General features: G+C 43.8%; 1 protein-coding gene across 1 annotated transcript in view; it reads left to right on the forward strand.

Annotated features, from left to right (window-relative positions):
- Positions 1 to 11,151, forward strand: part of LOC121286476 (proline and serine-rich protein 2-like) — a 54,780-nt gene extending 43,629 nt beyond the window's left edge. Inside the window, exons 2-4 of the mRNA XM_041203607.1 lie at positions 4,466 to 4,681; positions 7,333 to 7,570; positions 9,167 to 11,151. Of these exons, the coding sequence (XP_041059541.1) occupies positions 4,556 to 4,681; positions 7,333 to 7,570; positions 9,167 to 10,134 (1,332 nt within the window). The 5' untranslated portion in view covers positions 4,466 to 4,555 and the 3' untranslated portion in view covers positions 10,135 to 11,151. The remainder of the gene's footprint in view (positions 1 to 4,465; positions 4,682 to 7,332; positions 7,571 to 9,166) is intronic.
- The last annotated feature ends 12,717 nt before the right edge of the window (positions 11,152 to 23,868 follow it).

Raw genomic sequence — 23,868 nt, forward strand, 5'->3', positions numbered from 1 at the left:
GAAGTGCCTAGTCAGAAGATGAGGTGCTGTTCCTCCAGTTTGCTTTGGGCTTCACTAGAACAATGCAGCAGGCCAAGGACAGAAATGTGGGCAAGAGAGCATAGTGGAGTGTTAAAAGGGTAAGCGACAGGGAGGTCTGGGTCATGCTTGCAGACAGACCGAAGGTGTTCTACAAAGCAGTTGCCTAGTCTGCATTTGGTCTCTCCAATGTGGAGGAGACCGCACTTCTACTTGATATGTATTTGAACCAATCACCGGTAAGAAGGAGGCAGCTTGACTACTCTTAACACTGATCTGAAGACTGACTTTGGATTATGGGGGAGATTTGATGCCAGTGATGGATGGGATGGAGGCCACTGGGGAGGTTGTTTCAACCTGACCACAAGCTGCCTACTTCTGGTTTTAACAGAGTTTGGCCAATCTGCTCTTAAGGGATGAGTTGGTCACCTGAAATCTTTTATGCAGCCTGCGTGCCTCCATTTTAACAGGATTCTGTTTTGCTCTTAATTGGTGGAGGCTGGGTTTCTGGTGCTCGGGAATCGAGGAATGTAAAAGGAGTTGGGAAGGGCTGGATCCATGTGGTGAGTCCGTTTTATAGCACTGAGAGTCAGGAGGATTAGCAGTATTTTCTTCCAAGCTCAACAAGCTTACCTGTATGTGATCAGACACTAGGATCAACCAATTCTCCTCACTAAGATATGGGACCTGTCAATCAGGCTGGCTGTCGGGTGGGAAGCCTGTTGAAAAATGTAAAACACATCCATGCAGTTGTATCCTGGAATCAGTCTGGGAAACATGTACCCCTGGGTATGAATGTTTGCACATGCTACACCAGTTGCGAGTAGATCTCAGGGTCTGTGTCTCCGGTTTGCAGTAATTGTTTACAGGAATTGGATGACCAGAGCTGGCGTGACACATCGTCGGAGCATCTTGGACCATGTCCCAACTGATCGTCATCAACATTAAACTCAGTGACTCTCCAAAGTCAGTTCCTGCTGACGGCAGTATCCCCAGTGATGCAGAACAAGACAGAAGCAAGATCACTGAATATTTGTTTGAAACAAATACTTAAAAGGCAGTCTCATAATGGCTCATTTGCTAAGAACAATTTCTGACTGAGTGATACAAATCAGAATGCTCTGGGTTGAATTTTAGTTGGTAGTATGTTAGCCAGAGGATTAGAGTAGATAGGAAGATATTGGACCCGACTCCTGATGTCCAGGCTCTCCTGCTGGAAAGTGCATGTATATAAACGTAGAGACACCGATTTTAGTTGTCGGCAGTTATTTATCTTGCCAGCAATCAGCATCTAGGCTCGTACAGGAAACATAGCCCAATCATGGCAGATTGCCTCATTAAAGGCCCCATATATCTTCAAGGCGTGAACTTGAATCAAGACAGATACCAATGGCCTGTCGAACTATTCTGCGGTCAGCACCTTCAGGAAAGGAGAAAATTGGCTGAAGTGAAGAACTCTAAATTAGCCAGGTGATTTCTTAACTTCAGTTGATATAATTGACAATAAGTATATACAGCTGGAGGACAATAAGTGGTTACTGGAACACACACACTGAGACACTGTATCCTCATTCGCCTGCTCCTGGGTCTGGCCAAAGTGGTCCAGGTAGTGGGCACTTGAGGGGATTGTTTGACCCAACTGCCTGCTCCTGTTCTGTGGTTAGGTCTGTGCCCAGGTCACCTTGGCGAGGGTGCACGTTCTGTCTGCCAATACACTTGAGGTGGGTGCTGCAGGGGCTGAAGTGCATCATCAGCGCTGGGAGCATTATTTTAATTTGATAAATTTCATTTTATAGTTTTTGTTTTAGTTGCAGTAGCCCTTTTTAAGGTGGTTTTAATTTGCTCGTTTGTTTATCATTTACTTGAGAGAGTATAAAGGGACACTAAATTCCACCTCCTGTGTCATCTTAATGTAGGCAACAGAGGTCTCAGCCATTGCCTGGAGAGCCAGCGAGATCCCTATGTTGCCTCCTTTTTCAGGGATGCCCCACAAATTAAGTGCTGTTTAGCCACTTAACTGGGCAGCAGTGGGATGAAGCCCTTAACTGGGCATTAATTGCCCACTTATGGGCTTCAATTGGCAGCAGGGCAGAAAGGTGGTTCACCAGCTTTCCCATCCCAGAATTTAATTTGTGGCAGGGTCCCTACCCACCCACCCCTCCTGATTTATTAAATGCCCCACCCCCCCCCCCCCCCCAACCCAGTAAACATGCCTCCAGGGGAGGGTATTGAATTCAGCCAGGGTGAGAGTCAAGCTAGGAGGTGTATATACCTGTAATGATTCACTCTGAATAAATCTACTATACCAAGTAAAGATTGGCTCTGGTTTATTCCTTCACTGGCTCAGCGTTAACAGTCTCATCTGAAAGAATGTACCTCTGACAGTGCAGCACTCCCTCAATACTGCACTGCAGTGTCAGCCTTGATTTTTTTTTTTTGCTCAAGTGTCCGGAGCGGGACTTGAACCCAGAACCTTCTGACTCGAAAGGCGAGATTGCTACAGGCTGCACCATAGCTGAGAACTGTTTCTTAGTTTGGATTCCATGAGCAGGCTCCTGGCATTTCCACCCTGTTACTCTGCAGAGCCACAAGAAATGGTCCACTTGTCTACCAGGAGGACAAGTGAGCCAGAATTCGCAGTGCAAACACCTGTCCCACAGAATGGGGAGTCAAATGCGATTGATATACGAGCTGCGTAATCTGCTATTATAGAAACATAGGCCCTAATTTTCCACCCCCTCACGCTGGAGGGATCTCCATCTCCGCCGATGTGAATGGAGATGGCTCGCCGGCCTCGTTGAGGGAACCCGCCATAGCGGGGCCGGAAAATTCCAGCCATTGTGCACTGATGTCCTTTCCTCCACCCCCACCTCGTGTTTCTCCTATGTAAAATGGAGCTTTCCATCCCATTTTAAAGTTTAACATTCAAGCACAGGGTTAGAAGCAAGCTTCAACAGAGCAGCTGGGCCAGACGAAACGCCACATTATCAAAATGTTTGTGGTCACTTCAGCTTGTACTGCAATGTTATAAATATGTCCTGTTGCTCCATTCTGAGAGTACAAAGTGATGCTTCAGATTTGAGCTTGTGTGGGTTTTTATTTTGGCTGGCTTCATATGAAAATGATGTAATTGATTTAAAAAGTAAACATTGCAAAGTAGATGAGATTTGCAAGCCAGAGGAGGATTCCAACCAGAGATACAAAAACAGTGCAAACATATTACAACATAAAAATCCAACCAGCTCCTAAATATCCCTCCATCTTACAACCTCTCCGGACCGATTTTTTTTCCCATGTCAAACCCACCCTACTACAAACTCTCATTTACTGTGCCCCCACGACCTCCATCGAGTCCATCATCAGCTCCCAGCAGCTAACACGGTATGAGAACGATTAACTCCGCATAAACCAGGAAGTGAACCTAGGGATAGAAACCGAGAAATATTTACGCCCAGAAGGAGGCCATTCAGTCCATGGTGTCCATGATGGGCGAGGAAAAAGCTATCCAGCCTAACCCAGCTTCCAGTTCCTGGTCTGCAGTCCTTTAGGGTTATTGTATAACCAGGTATTTTTTTGTAAATATGGTGATGGTTTCTGCCTCTACCACCCTTTTCAGGCAGAAAGTTCTAGACCCCCGCCACGCACTGGGTGGAAAAAAAATATTCCAACTCGTTTCTAATTTTTCTACTAATTGCTTCAAATCTATGCCTGCAGGTCATTGACCCCTTCACTAAGGGAAATACTTCCTATCCACCTCATAATTTTACACACTTCAATAAAATGTTACCTCTGCCTCCTCTGTTCCATAGAATCTTCTGATCTCTCTCTCATACTGGGAGTGCGATATTGCAGCAGTCAATCTCTGTACCCACCAGAGTATCAGCAAAAGGACAAAGCACACTGCTTGGTTGGCACCAGTTCCACAAACATTCACTTCCTCCTCCACCGACACACGGTGGCAGTGGTATGTACCATCTACAAGATGCACTGCAGGAATTCACCAAAGCTCCTTAGACAGCTCCTTCCAAACCCACAACCACTACCATCTAGAAGAACAAGGGCAGCAGATAGATGGGAACACCACCACCCGGAAGTTCCCCTCCAATTCATTCACCACCCGGGCTAGGAAATATATCGCCGTTCCTTCACTCTCACTGGGTCAAAATCCTGGAACTCGCTCCCTAACAGCACTGTGGGTGTACCTACACCACATGGACTGCAGCAGTTCAAGAAGGCAGCTCACCACCATCTTCTCAAGGGCAATTAGGGATGGGCAATAATACTGGCCCAGGCAGAGAAACTCACATCCCCGTGAATGAATGTTTTAAAAAAAAAAGAGAGGGAACTAGCTTAGAAACTTATCTTTAAAATGCATCTTCATAATTGTCTTAGGAACTGAGGATTTTAACTTTCTAATCTTTTATTTTTCACAAACCCTACCCCACAGGAAGAAGCCATCAGTTTGGAATGAACAGTAGGGATACACGTTGATGATAATCCATTTTAAATTTCTTTCTGTGGCTGGATTTGACCTGAAATGCCAGTTGAGTCGAATTATTCCGAGATGGACTATAACGTATCGCCTAGGACCAAGCTGCACGGCATTGAGAGAATGGGAAGTGATGACAGTGGATTTGGATCTAGGTCCAAGTACTCCAATTTGGTAAGTGTTGTTGTCTGTAACAGTCCCTAGGCCAATGACAAACCAAAGGTTCAAACTCTTAAGCAGTTTGACTGCCTCATTTTCACTATGGGACTATTTACACCAGCCTTGGTTCAGTAGGTAGTGCTTGTTTAAAGGCTGTGGGTTCACTTGAGCACATTTTGAAGGAAAGAGTTAAGTTTAAGTGACCTCTTACCAAATCACTCAAACCTCTCAAGCTCATGCTTCATGTCCTTCAGATAACTACAGTGATTTATTTTTCAGGCTGCAAATATTACAATCAGCCAACATCTGAGATGAAAGGGGGTGAATGTTGCTAAATTTACAAAAGATAAAGGAAGCTATGCAATTCTTCTTTAAAAGAGAAGCTTCAAACATTGAGAGAGAAAATGACTTTGATTGTAAATGAAATGCAGTGGACAGATGCTACTGGTAGCTGGAATAAAGAATGCAAAAGTCAGTGTTCAGAGCTGTGCTATTACAGTTAGTGAGCTGCAATTTTATACCTGCTGTTAGGTGGCAGTTTCTGTGAATGCACATTTTTTAAAGGAAGGGGATTTTTAATGTCTTTTCTCTGTCATCTTGTCAGACTCAAGAAGCAAAATCTGCCAAATTCAGCTTGCTTGCATTTAAAATGTGGGTCACAGCAACAAAATGCTGTAACCTTGGAAACTCGAGCATCGCAAAGGACAAAACAATGTCACATTTAATGTCTTTTAATTAATAATTTCCTGCTTTTCTTAAAAACAAAATCTTGGTTCTTCGCTGTAAGCGGCACCTATCAGTGAATCCTCTCCAGTCAGAGAGAAGGACAGTCTAGTTTACTGATACTTTCATTGGTTCTCTGCAGTGAACCTACTACCTGGTTTATTTTGGCAACTACAGGAAAGGAAGTTTCCTTCTCCAGGACTTCAGAGACTGTTAAATGTATTCCTTGGTAAAGCTCAGTGAAAACTACTCGATCTTGCCTATCCTACTTGACAGCGTAGTGTGGTAGCTACAGCGCCAATGATTCATGGTTGGATACGATTCAACAGAGTGTCAACCACTCATCCAACTGATAAGTTCCCCTCCAAGGCAATCCTTTATAGGACTAGCTGGGTCAAACTCCCTCCCTAGGAGCACTGTGGATGCATCTACACCACATGGACAGCAGCAGCTCAAGAAAATGGTTTGCCACCACCTTCTTGAGGGCAATTAGACATGGGCAATAAATGCTGGCCTGACATCCCATAAATGAATTTAAATAAAAAACATATATCGAGTAGCATCAAAGTCCCATCCTTTCCTCATCTAAAAAGACTGAAGACTTGCATTTGTATAGCACTTTTCGTGACTTCTGGGCATGCCAATGCACTTTGCAGCTTATGAAGCACTTTGAAGTGTCACTGTTGTAATGTAGGGGATGCAACAACCAATTTATTTACATCAATGTGTACTTTATAGTGCTTTTAATGGCATAATTAATTTACATGTAAACAATTTTATTAAAATACAGTGCAATGAAGTTGATACTTTAGAGAGAGAATTACTTCTCTATGCACTGAGGATCTTAAAGGAGCCAATTAAATCTGGTGGTTAAGTTTACAGAGAAGCAGATTTTCCTTGAAAATTTTATGCAAGAAGAGCATTGTTCCATCTTAGCGCAGGGAGAATTGGCCAGACTGTCCTGTACAGGTTGAAGAAGGAAGGGGAGCGGCACTGACAAGTAACCCTGAATCATGGAATCAAGGAGATAGCTTTTTAGCTTGACTCTGCAAGTGTGATTTCCCCACTGAGCACAGGATTGCAGAATCACCTGCAAAGTGTCATTAAATGTGTGTCTTAAGATAGTTTACTTAGTTTTACCTTCAGAATATAGAAAACCCTGAATCTCATAAAAACACAATTGTAGAATAAGCGTTTCTAGCACATTGTTTATTTTTATCTGGTGTTGATTTCTATATTCTAGTAAATGCCGATCAGGATCCTGCCTCAGTCTTTTAAATAAACATTGCGATTTATAGAGGAATCTTTTTGAGTTAAGCTATTCATGTGTTCTCATGAAAGCACATCAACTTGAAACATTAACCGTGTTTCCAGATGCTGCCTGACCTGAATATTTCTAGCATTTTCATTTTTTTATTTCGGATTTCCAACATCTGCAATATTTTACTTTTTGTTTGAGTTAAAGGGACAGGTTTAGGTTTTCTAATTAAAATCCATTTAACCACCTGGTAATTGTCAGTGTTACAATAGCAGAATGTAGGCCACGTGGACGATTAGGGGTGCGCAGCCAAGTGTTGGTAGCCTAATCATTACTATCGGAACAGAAAACTCTGAGAACAAACAAGTGGCCTGGTCAGGATCTGATAGGAGGAAAGACTTGCATTTGTATAGCACCTTTCACAGCCACAGGATGTCCCAAAGTACCTCACAGCTAATGAAGTCCCTATTGTAATGTACAAAGAGAGATATATCCATGGAACCCGCGTTAATCTGACCAGTTCTGATGAAGGATCACATTTGAAACATTGGCTGGTCTTGGTCTTTCAAAAACTGTATCATCTGCTGTGATTTATTTTCTTTTTTAAGCACTTTAAGTTTTTCTTTGACTACTTGTGTTTGTAGTTTCTCTTTATAGCCTAATCATTGGACTTTGTTATCTGTAGGATGATGACTTCATGAATTATATGTCCCATGAGGAAAAGGAGTGTATTCTGTTTTTTGAGACAACCCTGGATTCCCTGAGGGATGATTTTGAGGAAAGTAGTTCTATTTGCAGTGTAAATGGTGAAGATCCAGCCACACCAACGCAGGTTAACTCAGGCCATGAGGAAATCATTGACTTAGTGGCAACCCGATCTCTGGCAACGGGACGTATATCTAATTATGACAATGTGCTTCCAGGTATGTTAAAAGGCTAGAATTTCTTCCTTTTCCCTGCACCTTCACTTGAATTCAAATCAAGACTCAATCCATTGCCCTTCTACGTTAACTCTGTTTCGAAGCTGTGGAGCTCACTATCAGTCTTTCAAATGTGAGAAGACTATAGGGGGAGGCTGTGACATAGTGGTATTTTCATTGGACTGGTAATGCTCTGGGGACCAGGGTTCAGATCCCACCACAGTAGGTAGTGAAATTTTGAATTCAATAAAAATCTGGAATTAAAAGTCTCCATGATGTTGTAAGAACTCCATCTGGTTCACTAATTTCCTTTAGGGAAGGAATTCTATTGTTGTTACCTGGTCTGGCCTACATACCCTCTGAAACAAAAGAAAGGGCAATTTAGGGATGGGCAATAAATGTTGACCTGCCCAGCGATGCTCATGTCCCATGAATGTATTTAAAAAAAAACAGATCAATGTCAGCTAACCATTCCTGATTTACCTTCTATATTCTTTCCCACTCTTTAAACCATGCTGCCATCCCCTGCTATCAGACTTGGCTCTTCAACCAGGCTTTTAAATGAATGTAAATGCACTATTTTTCATTTACATCAAAAATAGTTGTGTATGCAATCTGGTGTTACAACACAATGAAGCAGCGCTAACTGCTGCGATACAGGTTTAATCCCTTTTATCGCTTCAGTTCTCAATCTTACCGGGGCTGCCTGGTGGAATTTCAGCTGCCCTTTTATATGGGAAGAGGGCCGGGTCTCCCTAAGCTGGGAGAAGGCAGGTGTGCTGACCACTGGGCCCAGTGAAGTGATGTGTACCTGTTTCCACAAGGACAGGCATGGGCACCACTGGTGAGGTCCTGTGCTCCAAGAATTAAAAATAAAAAAAAATATTTTATTTGGAAATGCAACAAGATTACTGCCCACAGCTCTGGTCTATTTGTAATAGTGCAATTGTTGGGGAGGCCCCCTCCACCAAGGGCTACTGGGGGCCAGAATTTTCATTGGCATGGGGAAGAGAGGTGCTGCAGGTAGATCAGCAGCCCCTACTTTTCCCCCTACAATTACTAACCTGGTTCTCTCCTCCCTTCCCGCCAGGCTCCAATGGGGTTAATGCCTGGTACATTGCCCTTCCCTAATTGCCCTTGAGAAATTGGGTGTCTTGCTAGGCCATTTCGGAGAGTATTTGAGTCAGCCACGTTGCTGTGTATCTGGAATCGCATGTAGGTCAGACCAGGTAAGGACAGCAGATTTTCTTCCCTAAGGGATGTTCGTGAACCAGATGGGTTTTTACAACAATCGACAATGGTTTCATGGTCGTCATTAGACTTTTAATAACAGATTTGTTGTTTATCGAATTCCAGTTCCACCATGGTGAACCCTGGTCCCCAAAGCAGTACCCTGTGTCTCTGGATTATTAGCCCAGTGACAATACCACTATGCCATCACCTCCCCGAATAACTTATTTCCTACCCTAATTGAAAACAATTGAAGTCACTATCATTGCCCATGTGGGAATTACAGGTTCTGACTGCATTAAATTGTTTTTTTTTTAAAAAAAAAAAGGCATCTCCCAACACTTCAAAAACATTTTTCTTTTCTTTTAGTTGGCGTACTTCAGAAAGAGGAGGTTCAGACAGATCAAGAGCAGCCTCCGCTGAAACAACCAGAGAACCCACTTCTCACTACGAATGCAGCATCGTTTAAAAAACAAAGAAGCTTTGAGAGAACTTCTCTTGAGTCTGAAATCGAGCCAGCCAGAGCATACTTCAGCCAGACAAAGCCACCTGGATCAGTGCCAACTCCAATGGTTATAGCACAGAAGATTGCAGAGAGAAAAGTTGGGAATGGAATGACTTCGCCCGCGTCTCCAACAGAAAGCAAACGTTTCACTTACGAGAACGATCAAACAAATTCAACCTCTCCTACTGAGGGTCGAGAGTTTCATTACAAAAATGCAAAGCTCCAGAAGTTTCCATCCAACATTAGCATTTCTGTGGCAAACAAGGAGTACAACAATACCATCACCAAAGCAGCTGTCAAAGTTCAAGAGCGCAAAGCACAAGTGTTGGCCAATCTGGGCGGTGCAAGCCTTATTGTTGCTGAATCAGATGACAGGCAACAGAAAGGTAAACTCAATGGTCCAAGAAGAAGCTTGTCTTTCAAAGAAGCAGTGTCCAGCCAAACTAGGAGTGAGGCTCCGTCAAAACTTGGGCTGGTCAAAGAATCAGATGAGATTGATTCGGATGTTCCCAGTGGCTTCAAAGCAAAGGTCAGAAATTCTGCTTCAGCTCAGTCAATGAAGGTGCAGCCTGTGTCCAATGGCGCACTCATGGCTAGTCCTGTTATCCTACCTATGAAAGCTCCCATTCCCAAGCCTGAAACTAAAGAGATTCCTCATCAGAGTGCATCGTTAAATATTTCAGAAATACGCAGGTCACGGTCCATTCAAAAACCATCGGGATTTCGGCCTCAAGGCATAACGGTCCAGTTCTCAGGCCGTGGCTCGACAGATGAATCACGTAAGGAAGCATTACGGAAATTGGGCCTGCTGAGGGCCAATGAAGTTCAATGAAAACCTGGTGAATTCCCATCGGGAATGTTTATTATGCCTTTTGTTCAAAATAAGGAACACGATCCTACTTTTATATGCTGCCTTTAGATAAAACCAAAAGGATTTCTTTAAAATGCTAAGTTGATGAATGACAGCCAGCTTTACGTTCAGTGGATTAATGGCACATTTACCAAGAACCCTGCAAACTTGAGCATATCTTCACTGATCTTTTGTTTTGTTAGATGGGACCAAGGAAAACAAATGGAGATGACGTTATTGACTAGAGTAAGTGAAACAAATTTGGTGAATCTTGGGTTACCAAGTCTGTTGGAAGGTTAGTTACCTAAGTTATTGTCTAGCTTCAGTGTCACGAACATCGCCACAAAGATGTAACTCAATAAATCATGATGAGTGTAAATGACTAACAGTCGTTTCTCAACTTTCACCATTCGCTCAACAACTGTCACAGCTTCAGCCTGAGAAGTCGCTAAAGTGCCCTGTTTACATGAAGCAAAGTGAAATACTCCACAAAGCTTGTACCCACATCTGGTGGAATATGTACGTTTGTTGACCTTTTTTGTTTTAAAGCGGGTGGCTTGGACCTGAACTGTTAGATTGTACCTGGCCAAACTACAAACTAAAAATGCCAATTTGGAGAGACGTTTTGTTCCTCCATTAAAAGGCTCCACCAAAAGCCAACTTCTAGGTTACATGTGGGGGAAAAAATGCTGTCAAAGCATTGGAAACAAACTAATCCCTCAACAAAATAGTGTCAGTCACTATTAAAAGGAGTGGATGAACCTTCCTGTTATGTATCAGAACAATAGGAGAGGATTTATTACACTGCAAATCAAAGTTCAAAGATGGAATTTAGCTTGATGTTTTTAATTTGTATTGCATTTTTAAAGTATGACTAAGTATCGTAAAGAGGACACTTTCTCTCATGTTAAGTAATACATCAAGTTTTATTATCTGTTGGAGAATGTAATTCTGTTCATAAAGCTGTTGTAATCTAAAACATTAAATTTATGAACAAAATACAGTTTTTAAATTGCATTAAGGGGAAGGAAAGTGTGGGATGTCCTTTGTTCAAAGTTTATTATGTAGATGAAAATGCAATTCTTACCAACAAATCCTTCTTTAAAAATTGGTATTACTGACATAGAGTAGGATCTCCCTCGCAGCTTGATTGATCTTTCAGGTGACAATTCTGGGGTGGGCCTTTGAACAATCTGGTTGCAAATCAAGAGAGTGTGACTTTTTTCAAGCTGTTTGACTGCAGGAAGTCACACTGACATTGTAAATAGTTCATTCACTCTGGGCACTGTGCCCCTCCCTTTCAAAACCTCCATCAAAGATCCTGTCATTGACTGCTCTGTCTTTATTGACACCTGCCTCAGCTCCAACGGCACGTTTGAATGGGCTGTTCCCTCCGAGGCCTGTGCTCATCTGTTCCAGAATTCTGTTTGAATCCATCCACCCATCTCTCAGCACTGATACAACCCTAACCAAGGACAAAAGAGGCATCCTGTGTGACTGTCACCTTTAGTCATCTTGTCCTACTCAACCACCCACCCTTCAACTTTTTGGAGCAAGATTGGGTGTTCAACCAATGATTTTCCATTGTCCAGTTCAGTGAACTGCCTCAGTTTGATTCTACTCTTACCCATGATTATGTGAAGTTTCTCTGGCAATCATTTCTACCTCTAAAGCCACAATCTCAGGGCTATGCTAGGGGTCCCTTTCTCAACTCCATGCTGCCTGCCCCTCGGTGACATCATTCAACACTTTTTTTAAGTGCCAATGTTGTTAGTTCACAACGATGTCCAAGAGATTAATCTTTAATTCACGAAGAAGGCGAGTTGGCAGCCTGTAGTCAGCCACTCATTGGATTAACATTAGAATAGTTACAGTACAAAAGGAGGCCATTCGGTTTGTCGTGTCTATGCTGGCTCTCTAAGAGCAACTCGGGAGTCAATTCTCATATCAAATGAAATAATGGCACTCCTTTGCTAGTTTGACTTTTTTTGTAGCAGAACTTTAGCGTTTATCGAAAAGTGTAGTGACAGGGAAGAAATATAGGTAAAGTATCTCTTCAGTTAGAAGATACAGACAAGCATCACTTTTGGAATTCTCTTTCCCCATAAGGCTGTTTGGGGAAGGGGCGGGTGGGGGGACAGGTATCAATTGAAATTTTCAGCACTGAGATCTACCATTTTTGTTTGGTAAGGATATCGAGCGATATGAAACCAAGGCAGATAAATGGAGCTGAAGTACAGATCAACCATGATCGAATAGTATAGCTTGAGGGGCCAAAGAGCCTCCTCCTGTTTTTTTTCTTCTTTCATGGAATGTGGACATCACTGGCCAGGCCAGCATTTGTTGCCCATCCCTAATTGCCCTTGAAATGAGCGGCTTGTTAGGCCACTGCAGGGTGCAGTGAGTCAATCACATTGCTGGGGGCCTGGAGTCACATGCAGACTAGGCTGGGTAAGGACACCTGATTTCCTCCCCTAAAGGACATTAGTGAACCAGATGAGTCTTTACGATGATAGCTTCACCGGTCACCATTACTTGACCAGCTCTATATTCCAGATTTATTAATTGAATCCAAATTCCACCAGCTACTGTGGTGGGATTTAACCCACGTCCCTGGAGCATTAGCCTGTGGGCCTCTGGATTGCTAGTCCAACGATGTTGCCACTGTCTCCCCGGTTCCAGCGTTGAGTTTGTAGCCCGGTTTCCCAGGACTTGGGTGGCTTCAGAGCAGCCTGACGCTGTGCTCCTCTGTTCAGGCATTTTGAATGGAGTTGCTCCTGGATGTTGGACCCACAGGGGCAGCCTTTGGAATTGGCACCATGAGATAGAATTTCACAGAGGGAGAGCCTACCTGAAGAGTTGCCAAGGTGACAATAATTGCCATTCTCTTAAAAAAAAAAATTGTCAAAACATATTTCCAGTAAGACCCTTATTTTTTCATCTTAGACTTTCCTTCCTTTTCGATTACTTCAGTAGTAGGTTCTGTACAAATGGGATGCAGTTATTGATCATTTTGTGTAAGTATGTATGAACCGCATTGTAACAAGATATTTTATATAATCTGCACTGATTCAGGTCAAATATCTTTATTCAGTGCCATTTCTATACACCATGCTGACCAGTTCACAATTGCTGTAATTTTTGGCTTCAAACCACACTTTTCACACACGCCTGCCCATCTGTCTCCTTAAGATGTTTTTTTTTTTCTTGCACAACAGAACATTACTCCACATGTTTAAAACTCCACTATCTCTTTCCCAGTCAATAGTAAAGCTAACACACCCCAGTGTCTATTTGTAGCTATCTGTGAGCCTCGGTAAACTTGTCTCTCCAGCTCCTCCTGGGCTTTCGTTCACTGTCTGCCTTACTTTTGAGATTGTTAATAGAAATATTTAAATAGCCCAGAGGTTTTTTTGTTTGAGCCCCTCATTCTGTAGGGAAATGCCTCACCCCATTTGAGAGCTGTCTGTTTCAGAACCGTTGAGAACGTGATTGAAATTCAGAGTTCAGTTTTGCAAAGCATGGCCCTGTATCCCACTGACGGTTGCAGTGTTTCTGAGAGAGGCCTTCCAAACGATTTACTGGGTTTGGACTGTGGGCAGACAAAGTTAATAATACAAGACCTCTTCTTGTGGTTTTGCTTTGCAAAATAGTCTCTTTTTAAGCACCAACGTGCTCATCCATTTATTCATCAATTCCTTTTTTTTTGTTAGAAAGTCCATGGGCCGTAACCTCTGAGCTCCCCAGCGTCAGATTTGGGGGGGGTTGGGGGGGGGGGGTGGTGGGGGGTGGGTGGTGGTGGAGGAGGTTACCCCAAAGATGCACTGGGAATCCCTCTTGGAGGTTCCCATGTAAGAGTCTCCCAGAAGCTCACACTTCCCCTGGACAATCCGCGCTGAGAAACCATCCCAAAATGCGGCTAAAGTCACAAACACCAGATGGTTCCGCTGGGGCCAGAACCACTGGTTACCCAGAAAAAGTTAGAAGAATTAAAAACTCTTCTAACTTCTGGGTAACTCTTGTGACGACCCAGACGAAGCCCTGATAGGACTCCCACCAACCCTTCCGACCCCACCCCCCCCCCCACCCCCCGACCTCTGACCAACCTCCACCCCTGACCTCGGGGACCTCCATCCCCCTCAAAATCCTATCCACTTATCTTCGACACTTACCTTCTCCCAGGCCCTTTAAACTTACCTGCTTTACAGCAGCAAGTGCTGTTTTTTTTTAAAAAAAGGGTTTGTGGGGGGCAGGGGTGCATGGCCTCCTTGAATCTGCCAGAGTTGCGCTTCACTGGGGCCCGCGAGGAGTCTCTCAATGCAGGCCGCAAGCAGCTCCGGCGAACGGAAGTGTCGACGTAATTCAATGGTAAGTGTGTAGGTATTTCTTCATACTCCTGCGTGCCAGCATTTCCTGACGCTCGTTGAAGTTATGGTCCATTTCTCTTGTTTTCTCTCGAGGCGGCATGACTGGTTAAAGGTTTTGCAGTAGGTATGCAAAGCTGCAAGTTTATCCCATGCTGTCCTTGGGGTGGAATGGCCACTCCAGAACAGAGCGAGCTGGTCACTAGTTTCATAATGTGAAGTGCTTATTAATATTCAGCTCATGATACCAAAAAGCTATACAGATGAGTTCCTGAATTTAATACTTATTAGTTTTTATATTTATGCACAATTTTCATGTTTTCTATCTTTTCAACTGATGATTTTAAAATGTATTTACACACAATGCATATATAATTCAAAAATTACTTTATTAATTACTTGCCTTCGATTGATAAATCATATAAAGGTATACTCTGTCCTGAGTGTAATTATGAAACAACATATTGACAATATTTGTTTTGAAAAACACTGAAGGTTCTGGAACAGTTGCATTATTTTGGTGGAAGATGTAATGTATTTGTTGTAAACATTAAAAGGCTACATATATTTAAAAAATTCCAGCATTGATGTTTCAGTGATTTGAAAATAACCTATTGGATATTGGTGTTATTCTAGGAAGATCATTAATGTACAAACCAAGTCTGTTAGCAAAATGTCAGTTATTGGTAATGGATATCTTGCTCATAATTAAAAAGTGGAGAAACAACTATTTTTGTCCTGTCACCTGAAAACATTGCCATTTTCTTCAAAGTTTCACCCCTGGGCACTGACCTACCCTCTCCATGTGGCCAATTCTTCATGGGTGAAATTGTGAAAAGCAAATTCCTTGCCATTTTGGGATTGGGTCCGGGTATCAACCCAGATCCTGTTCGCACCCAAAACCCTTGACTTGTTGTTACCACCACACTAGCTAACTCAGCATGGGATTAGTGACTTGAACCTGGGGACATTCTGGTCTATCCATGGTCTAGCTACTTGCTAGAGCCCTTGAGGAAGTTACATTTCCCACCAAGACCAAAATGAGGACCCATTTGCTAATTTGACAGTGGATTTTGCGCAAAATATACCGTCATATTTGCAAGGTGTGATAGGTGGTAACCAAGAAGGAATCTAAGAGAACTAAGTATTTTGACTGATTGACTGACAGACAGACAGAGGTAACACATTTTTACAGGGGATTGTTAGCACTGCGGACAGTAATTTCAGTTTAGTGCATGCCCCCAGCTTGATATAGGGCAGGAAGAACATTGAAAATCTACTCCCCGCTCCTAGATAATGAGGGCTGGTTTTAGTGGGGGTGGGGTGGAGCGGTGGAGAGAAGTGGGGCATGTAAAATACAAGGGATGCCCAGCCCACCATCTTCCTGCCCACACCTGAGCCATGCCCCATAGTACTGTAGCTGAGTGGGCACTGAAATTAGCAGCCTGCCATTTTTAAATAAATAAATTTAATGGTCAATTGAGCTGGTTACCAAGCCAATCGATCCAGATAATACACTGCCCGTGTCATTTTATACATTTAATGTGGGTAGGGGTGGGCAGGCTGCTTTTTTTTATATAAGCTAACTGCTTGAGGTTGGGGAGGGTGGTGCGTTGGTGTCCTGTGTGCGTCAGAGGCCACCCCCCCATGTTTGTTCCTCCCTGCCCAGCCTACAAGACCACCACACCCCCACTTCTCTCATTCCCCCATCCCTCCGCATCCAAAACCACAGACTTGCCTCTCTCTTTCTGGTGGCCATGTCCTCTTCACCCCGGGACCTGCTTGCCGTGCACATTACTGAATCCTGGGACAACTAGAGCTGCTGCTGTAGGGCGGCCTTGTTTAACCTGGGCCCTTGCTGTAGGGCGGCCTTGTTTAACCTGGGCCCTTGCTGTAGGGCGGCCTTGTTTAACCTGGGCCCTTGCTGTAGGGCGGCCTTGTTTAACCTGGGCCCTTGCTGTAGGGCGGCCTTGTTTAACCTGGGCCCTTGCTGTAGGGCGGCCTTGTTTAACCTGGGCCCTTGCTGTAGGGCGGCCTTGTTTAACCTGGGCCCTTGCTGTAGGGCGGCCTTGTTTAACCTGGGCCCTTGCTGTAGGGCGGCCTTGTTTAACCTGGGCCCTTGCTGTAGGGCGGCCTTGTTTAACCTGGGCCCTTGCTGTAGGGCGGCCTTGTTTAACCTGGGCCCTTGCTGTAGGGCGGCCTTGTTTAACATGGGTCAGCTGGTGTTTGACTTTTCCTCCTGAGCGAGCAATACAAACTTCCCACCCTACCACCCCTTCAACCCGCCAGGTAAAATTCAGCCCAATGTGTCTGTGGTGTGACATTAAACCGAGGCCCCGTCTGCCCCCTCGGGTAGATGTAATAGATGATACAGCAATATCGTGAAGATGAGCAGGTGAGTTCACCCCGATTTTATCCTGGCCAATATTTATCCCTCAATCAACATCACAAAAACAGGTTATTTGGTGGTTATAACATTGTTTGTGGGAGCTTGCTATGTGCAAATTGGCTGCCAAATTTCCAAGAGCACGACAGTACTTCATCGAATGTGAAGTGCATTGGGTGGTATATTAAGCGCAAGACTTTTTTTCTTTTTTATTGCCTTACATCTTCCCATTACTAAAATCTTGGTTGTTGCTACCAGAGCCGTAGATGGCTGCCACTGTCTGTGTGCCAGTACGTGTTGACAGGTAACTGGGTGCAAAGTGAGAAACATCTCCGGGTTATTACGCCACAGTAATGCCACCAAACATGATGACAAACGAATGGTAGCATATGCTTGTTATAAAGTTTTGTTTCTCTTCCAATGCAGATATATGGCAGAGCTCAACATATCCTACTGATGGTCAAGCCAAGCAGTGAGTGACCATCAGAAAGGTACTATTTTTAGCCATTTGGTTCCATTGTAGCAACATTCGCCACGACAGAACTATTCTCAGCCTCGCTGCCCTCAAGCTAAGGAGGCAGGGAATAAAAGGCTTCTCCTGAAGGCATACAAATCCATGGGTGACATCTATTACAGCAAAATTGGCTGCTTAGATGAGGCATGAGCCTTCACTGTGTGTTAGGAACGTAGGAAATAAGAACAGAAGAAGGCCATTCAGCCCCTCGAGCCTGCTCTGCCTTTCAACTAGATCATGCCTGATCTTCTACCTCAATGCCATTTTCACGCACTATCCACATAATCCCTTGATATCTTTAATATCTCGATGTCTATCGACCTCTGTATTCAATGACTGAGCGTCTCTTCTGGGGTAGAGAATTCCAAAGGTTCACCACCCTCTGAGTGAAGAAATTCCTCCTCATCTCAGTTCTAAGTGGCCTGCCCTTTATTCTGAGGCTGTGCCCCCTGGTTCCAGACCACCCAGCGAGGGGAAACATCCTTCCTGCATCCACACTGATGAGCTTGAAGAATTTGGTATGCTTCAATGAGATCACCTTTCATTCTTCTGAACCCTAGAGTATTTACGCCCAGTCTCATCAATCTCTCCCGCCGTCCCAGGGATCAATCTAGTTGAACCTTCTTTGGTAAGTATATCCTTCCTTGGGTGAGGAAACCAAAACTGTACTGTCCACAATACTTTTAGGTGCAATCTCACCAAGGCTCTGCACAGTTGCAGCAACACTCCTTTACTCCAATCCTCCTGCAATAAAGGCCATCATATCATTGCGGTAAGTATATTCACCACTGGGGCTATCATGCTCTCACCAAGGGCTATTGGTCAAGATCAAGGGAGGAATTCTGGATGTTTCCTCTTCCACATCAAGTTGCATTCCCTAATTACCCCTCTTCTCACTCACCCACATTGACTGTCAAGCAACACCTCTCCCTATCTCTGTAAATTTCCTCCGGCCCTACAACCTTCAAAGATCTCTACAGTCCTCTTGTTCTGGCCACTTGAGTGTTCCTGATTTTAATCACTGCACTATTGCTGGCCAGCCATTAACAGGTCCAGGCAGCGGGCGATCGAGGGGGAAGCCCCGCCTGATTTTGTCCCTCTTCCGCAGCTACGTTCACGGCCAGATGTCCCTGGAGAGGGACCACGCGGTGTCTGCTGGCACTCTCGAGGCCTTCCGTGCCCGGTGGGCACCAGGGGGACTGCGGTGTTTTGTTGACCCCTTTAATCACATTTTGATTTAAATTTTGTAAGGTTCCTTTAAACTTTGTTCTTGGTTTTACAACTGACCTGAATTAGGGGCTGTGCCTGATTTATCCCAATTTTGTTGATTTGGTTTAACTGGTTTCACTTAAAAGATTATTGCTGGCCGTGCCTTCAGCTGTCAAGGCCCTAAGCTCTGGAATTTGGTCCTAAACCCCTTCACCTCACTACCTTGCTTACCTCCTTGAAGATGCTCCTTAAAACTTACCTCTTGGACCATGCTTCTGGTCATCTGCCCTTTGTCTCCTTATTTGGCTCAGCATCTAATTTTGCTTTGTAACACTTCTGTGAAGTACCTTGAGATGCTCACGGTGCTATCTGAACACAAGCTATTGTTTCCCCTCCCCTGAACTAGAGGTCTGAGCCCCTACCAATATCAGGTAACAGAACACAGACCAGGGATCAAACAATAGGATCCTTTTAGTCTGTTTAGCTCGGTTGTTGAGAGTATAAACCCACTGAGCTAATTTCTGCACATTTCCCAACATTTAAGCAATTGCTTCAACTTTTGGTCCACATAATTCAGTTTATCTGATTTTTCAAATATTTTGGAAGTTCAGCATTTGTTGTACAGTAGTTTCAAACCGCTTCCATTTAAAAGTTCATCCAACAACGAACGAGTGGACTCAGTATTTTGTACGGAAGTACAACACTTTCAAATTCAACCACAAGAAATAGGATTGGGGTAGACCACACGGCCTGTCATACCTGCTCTGCCCAGTTAATACAATCATGGCTGATCTTGGGCTTCAACTCCATTTTCCCACCCTTACTTTCCTGAGTCACCAAAAATGTCTACCCCATCTTTAAATGTATTCAACAATGGAGCATCCACAACCCTCTGTGGTACAGAATTCCAAAGATTCACAACCCTTTATAGTAAAAGAATTTTTCCACGTCTCAATCCTAAATGATTGGCCCCTTAACCTGAGACTGTGCCCCCCAACACCCACCACCCCCAGTTTTCTAGGTTTCCCCAAACAGTGGAAACAATCTGTGTCTACCCTATCAAGTCCCCTCAGAATCCTGTATGCTTCAATAACATCACCTCTCAATCTTCTAAATTCCAGACAATATAGGTACAATTTTCTTGGTCTTTTGACATAGGACAATCCCCTTGTCCCAGGGACCAATTTGGTGAACCTTTGCTGTACCTCCAATACAATTATATCCTTTCTTAATTCCATGTTTTTTTTTATGTTCAGCAATTTGCAGAAGATATCATGTAAGAAGGAAAAGGTTGCAGTGGATTCCAAAAAGGACTGGAGTGGAAAGAGAAAAATAGAATAAAATGTGAAAACAAAAGCAGTCACGTGGGTGTGAGAAAGCAGAGATGAAGCAACCAAAGTGAATGGTAGTAGGGAGGGAATTCCAAAGAACAATATTGATTGGAAGGGACAATGGCTGAGGGATATGGTGCTGGATGTGCAGAGGATATGTGAATAGACTTGAACCACGAGGAGATCACAAAGGTAGGGTTGGGTGATTTTAGGGTTTAACATTATGCTGAAAAATTGCTGCTTAACAGCTCTGGACTTAGCATAAGAAATAGGAGTGGGGTACCCCATATAGCCCCTCAAGCCTGCTCCATCATTCAATAAGGTCAGGGCTGATCCTTTACCTCAACTCCATTCAGAGTCCAAAAATCTGCCAGTCTCAGCCTTGAGCATACTCAATAACTGAGCATCCACAACCCTCTGGGGTAAAGAATTCCATAGACTCACAACCCTCTGAGTGAAGAAATTTCTCCTCATCTCAGTCCTAAATGGCCTACCTCTTAACAGAACAACAGATTTCTATTTCATTTATTCTCACATGAAATGGTTGCATCACTGGCAAGGCCAGCATTTGTTGGCCATCCCTATTTGCCTCCCTTTAACTGAGTAAGTGGCTTTTTCAGAGGGTAGTTAAGAGTCAACAGCAATCCTGTAGTCACATGTAGGCCAGACCAGGTAAGGAAGGCAGATTTCCTTCCCTAAAGGGCATTAGTGAACCAGATCGGATTTACAACAATTGATAGTGTCATGGTCACCATCAATCAAACTAGTTTGAAATTCACAATTTTTTAAAAAAGTTAATTGAATTCAAATCCCACCAACTATCAGGGGAGGATTTGAACCCAGGTCCCCAGATCATTAGCCTGGATCTCTGGATTACTAGCCCAGTGACATTACCACTTTGCCATCATCACCCCTCAATATGCCTAGCATAGCTGTGAAGTTTTGTTTCATTGTATTTATGTGCTGTTAGCAGTTATGTTTAGCTGCAATTAATGTGTTGCAGATTAAAAGTACATCTTTAAGGTGCATTGACAACAGCAAATCAGAAGTTCTTCCAACATTGCTGCAACACTAGATGAACTCTGAATATCAAACAATAACAGAGAGAGACACATTTTCACAAACTGCTGTCAAATGTCTGGTGGTTACAGTTCACTCAGGGATCGGGGTTGCTGTGGCAACGTGTACTTTGACATGCATGTTGTAGTCTGGAGCTATAGATAGTGATGGTAGAGGCTCCAACTTTCTTTCCATCACATGGCTGACCAAGAATCTTTTCCCCCTCTTCTCGCCTGCCATTGGCATGTGCTGGAAGGATTTACAAGTTGATACTTGACCTGTTTAGCTGCCTCATGAATCTACCTTCCTTGGCCATCAAGCCCTGGAGTGGAACTTGAACCCAGAGATTCTGGTTCAGAGGCAGGGATGCTACCCAGTCCATTAGAGGAGCTCAGTAAGAAGTTTGTAGGATTTCATTTGAGTTAGAACATACCTTCAAATATAACAATTCCTTGAACTGTTGATTGGCTTCTTTGGATTGCAAACATTGGCCGTAAATACACCAAGTGTAAAAAAAAAAACCTCCCTTGAAAAGGAATAGTGCAATTTAATTTTTTTTATTCATTTATGGGATGTGGGTGTCACTGGCTGGGCCAGCATTTATTGCCCATTCCTAATTGCCCTTGAGATGATAGTGGTGAGTTGCCTTCTTGAACCGCTGCGGTCCATGTGGTGCAGGTACACCCACAGTGCTGTTAGGGAGGGAGTTCCAGGATATTGACCCAGCGACAGTGAAGGAACAATGATATATTGGGGAGGTGGTGGCATAGTGGTATTGTCACTGGACAAGTATTCCAGACACTCTTGGTAATGGGCTGGGGTATCTAGTCTCAAATCCCACTATAGCAGATGGTTGAAATTTGAATTCAATTTTTAAAAAAAATCTGGAATTAAAAGTCTGATGATAACGACGAAACCATTGCTGATTGTCATAAAAACCCATCTGCTTCACTAATGCCCTTTAGGGAAGGAAATCTGTTGTTATTACCTGTTGTTACCTGTGACTCCTGGTCCACAGCAATGTGGTGGACTCTTAACTGCCTCCTGAATAAAGCAGTTAGGGCTGGCAAACTGCTGGCCTAGCCAATGATGCCCACATCCCATAAAAGCAATTTTAATAAGTAGATATATTTCCAAGTCAGGATGGCCAGTGGCTTGGAGGGGAACTTTCAGGTGGTGATGTTCCCATATGTCTGCTGCCCTTGTTCTTCTTGATGGTAGTGCTCGTGGGTTTGGAAGGTGCTGGGAGTGAATGTTTGTGGATGGCGTTCCAACCAAGTGGGCTACTTTGTCCTGGGTGATGTCAGGCATTTTGAGTGTTGTGGGTGCTGCACTCATTTAGGCAAGCGGGGAGTAGTCCATCACACTCCCGACTTCTGCCTTGTAGATGGTGGACAGGCTTTGGGGAGTCAGAAGACAAGTTACTTGCCACAGGACCTGTTCTTGTAGCCACGGCATTTATCTGGCTAGTCCAGTTCTGGTAACCCCCTGGATGTTGCTAGTGAGGGATTCAGTGATGGTAATGCCATTGAATGTCATTGACGTCCAATAGACCAATGCATAAGTGTAGAATTATCAAATCTGTTCCTTTGCAACAATTTTGAGATCTTCCCTGCAACACCTGCATTATTCCTGCTATGAGAGAGAGAGAGGTCACTTTGCCAGCTCCCAGGCTTAATGCCAAATCTGCACTATCACTAACCATTGGGTGGTGTGAAATCCTGGCCCAAAGTGACTGATTCTTTCAGTTTTCCCTTCCTGTAAAGCAAAAGCAACACTCTGCTTGGCACCTCTTTCATTATAGCTCAGCTGAAACTGGAAACTTGGCACCTGTGGCTTGACAGACTTCATTAGGAATGCTCGTTCATGCTGAGAAGTAACCTTTAAGCATTCATAAATTGCTCTAGCTATCAAGAAACAAATAATCTTAACAAATGACAAGATATTAATTTCTGGATTGCAAAGTTACCTGCTTGGCATCACTTTCCATGTACTACACAACTGCTCCAGCACTCTATTAGGGGCAGTGTATATAATGCTCTTCAATTATTTCTCCTTTGAATTGACACCAGAGTTAGTTAAAGATTTAAAGCTCGATTTTACACATTAACAGAGAGCTCCTTCTTACGTTGGCAATCCTAGTAGATCCAACCAAATTGTAATGTTATGAAATGTGGTTACAAACCTTCGTCTGAGTGTCTAGATATTACCGAGTGTCATGAAATCAATGGCCTGAAAGCCTCACTGTTGTGGTGAAAATGGCACAAGTGCCAGAAAATCATAAGTCGCACCCCCAAATTCCTACTCAAAAAACACTCAAAGTGCTTGACACCACCCAGGACAAAGCAACCCGCTTGATTGGAACCCTATCCGCAAACATTCACTCCCTCCACCGTCGACGCACTGTGGCAGCAGTGTGTACCATCTACAAGATACACTGCAGAAACTTACCAAGGCTCCTTTGGCAGCACCTGCCAAACCCACAAGCGCTACCATCGAGAAAGACAAGGGCAGCAGACACATGGGAACACCACCACCTGGAAGTTCCCCTCCAAGCCACTCGCCATCCTGACTTGGAAATATATCTACTGTTTAAAATTGTTTTTATGGGATGTGGGCATCACTGGCTAGGCCAGCAGTTTTCCAGCCCTAATTGCCCTTATTCAGAAGGCAGTTAAGAGCCAACCACATTGCTGTGGGTCTGGAGTCACATGTAGGCCAGACCAGGTAATGACAGCAGATTTCCTTCCCTAAAGGGCATTAGTGAAGCAGATGGGTTTTTATGATGATCGGCAATCGTTTCATGGTCATCATCAAACTTTTAATTCTGATTTTCAGTGGGGGGGCAGGAAT

This window comes from Carcharodon carcharias, chromosome 13, assembly GCF_017639515.1.
Source record: "Carcharodon carcharias isolate sCarCar2 chromosome 13, sCarCar2.pri, whole genome shotgun sequence".
NCBI lineage: Eukaryota > Metazoa > Chordata > Chondrichthyes > Lamniformes > Lamnidae > Carcharodon > Carcharodon carcharias.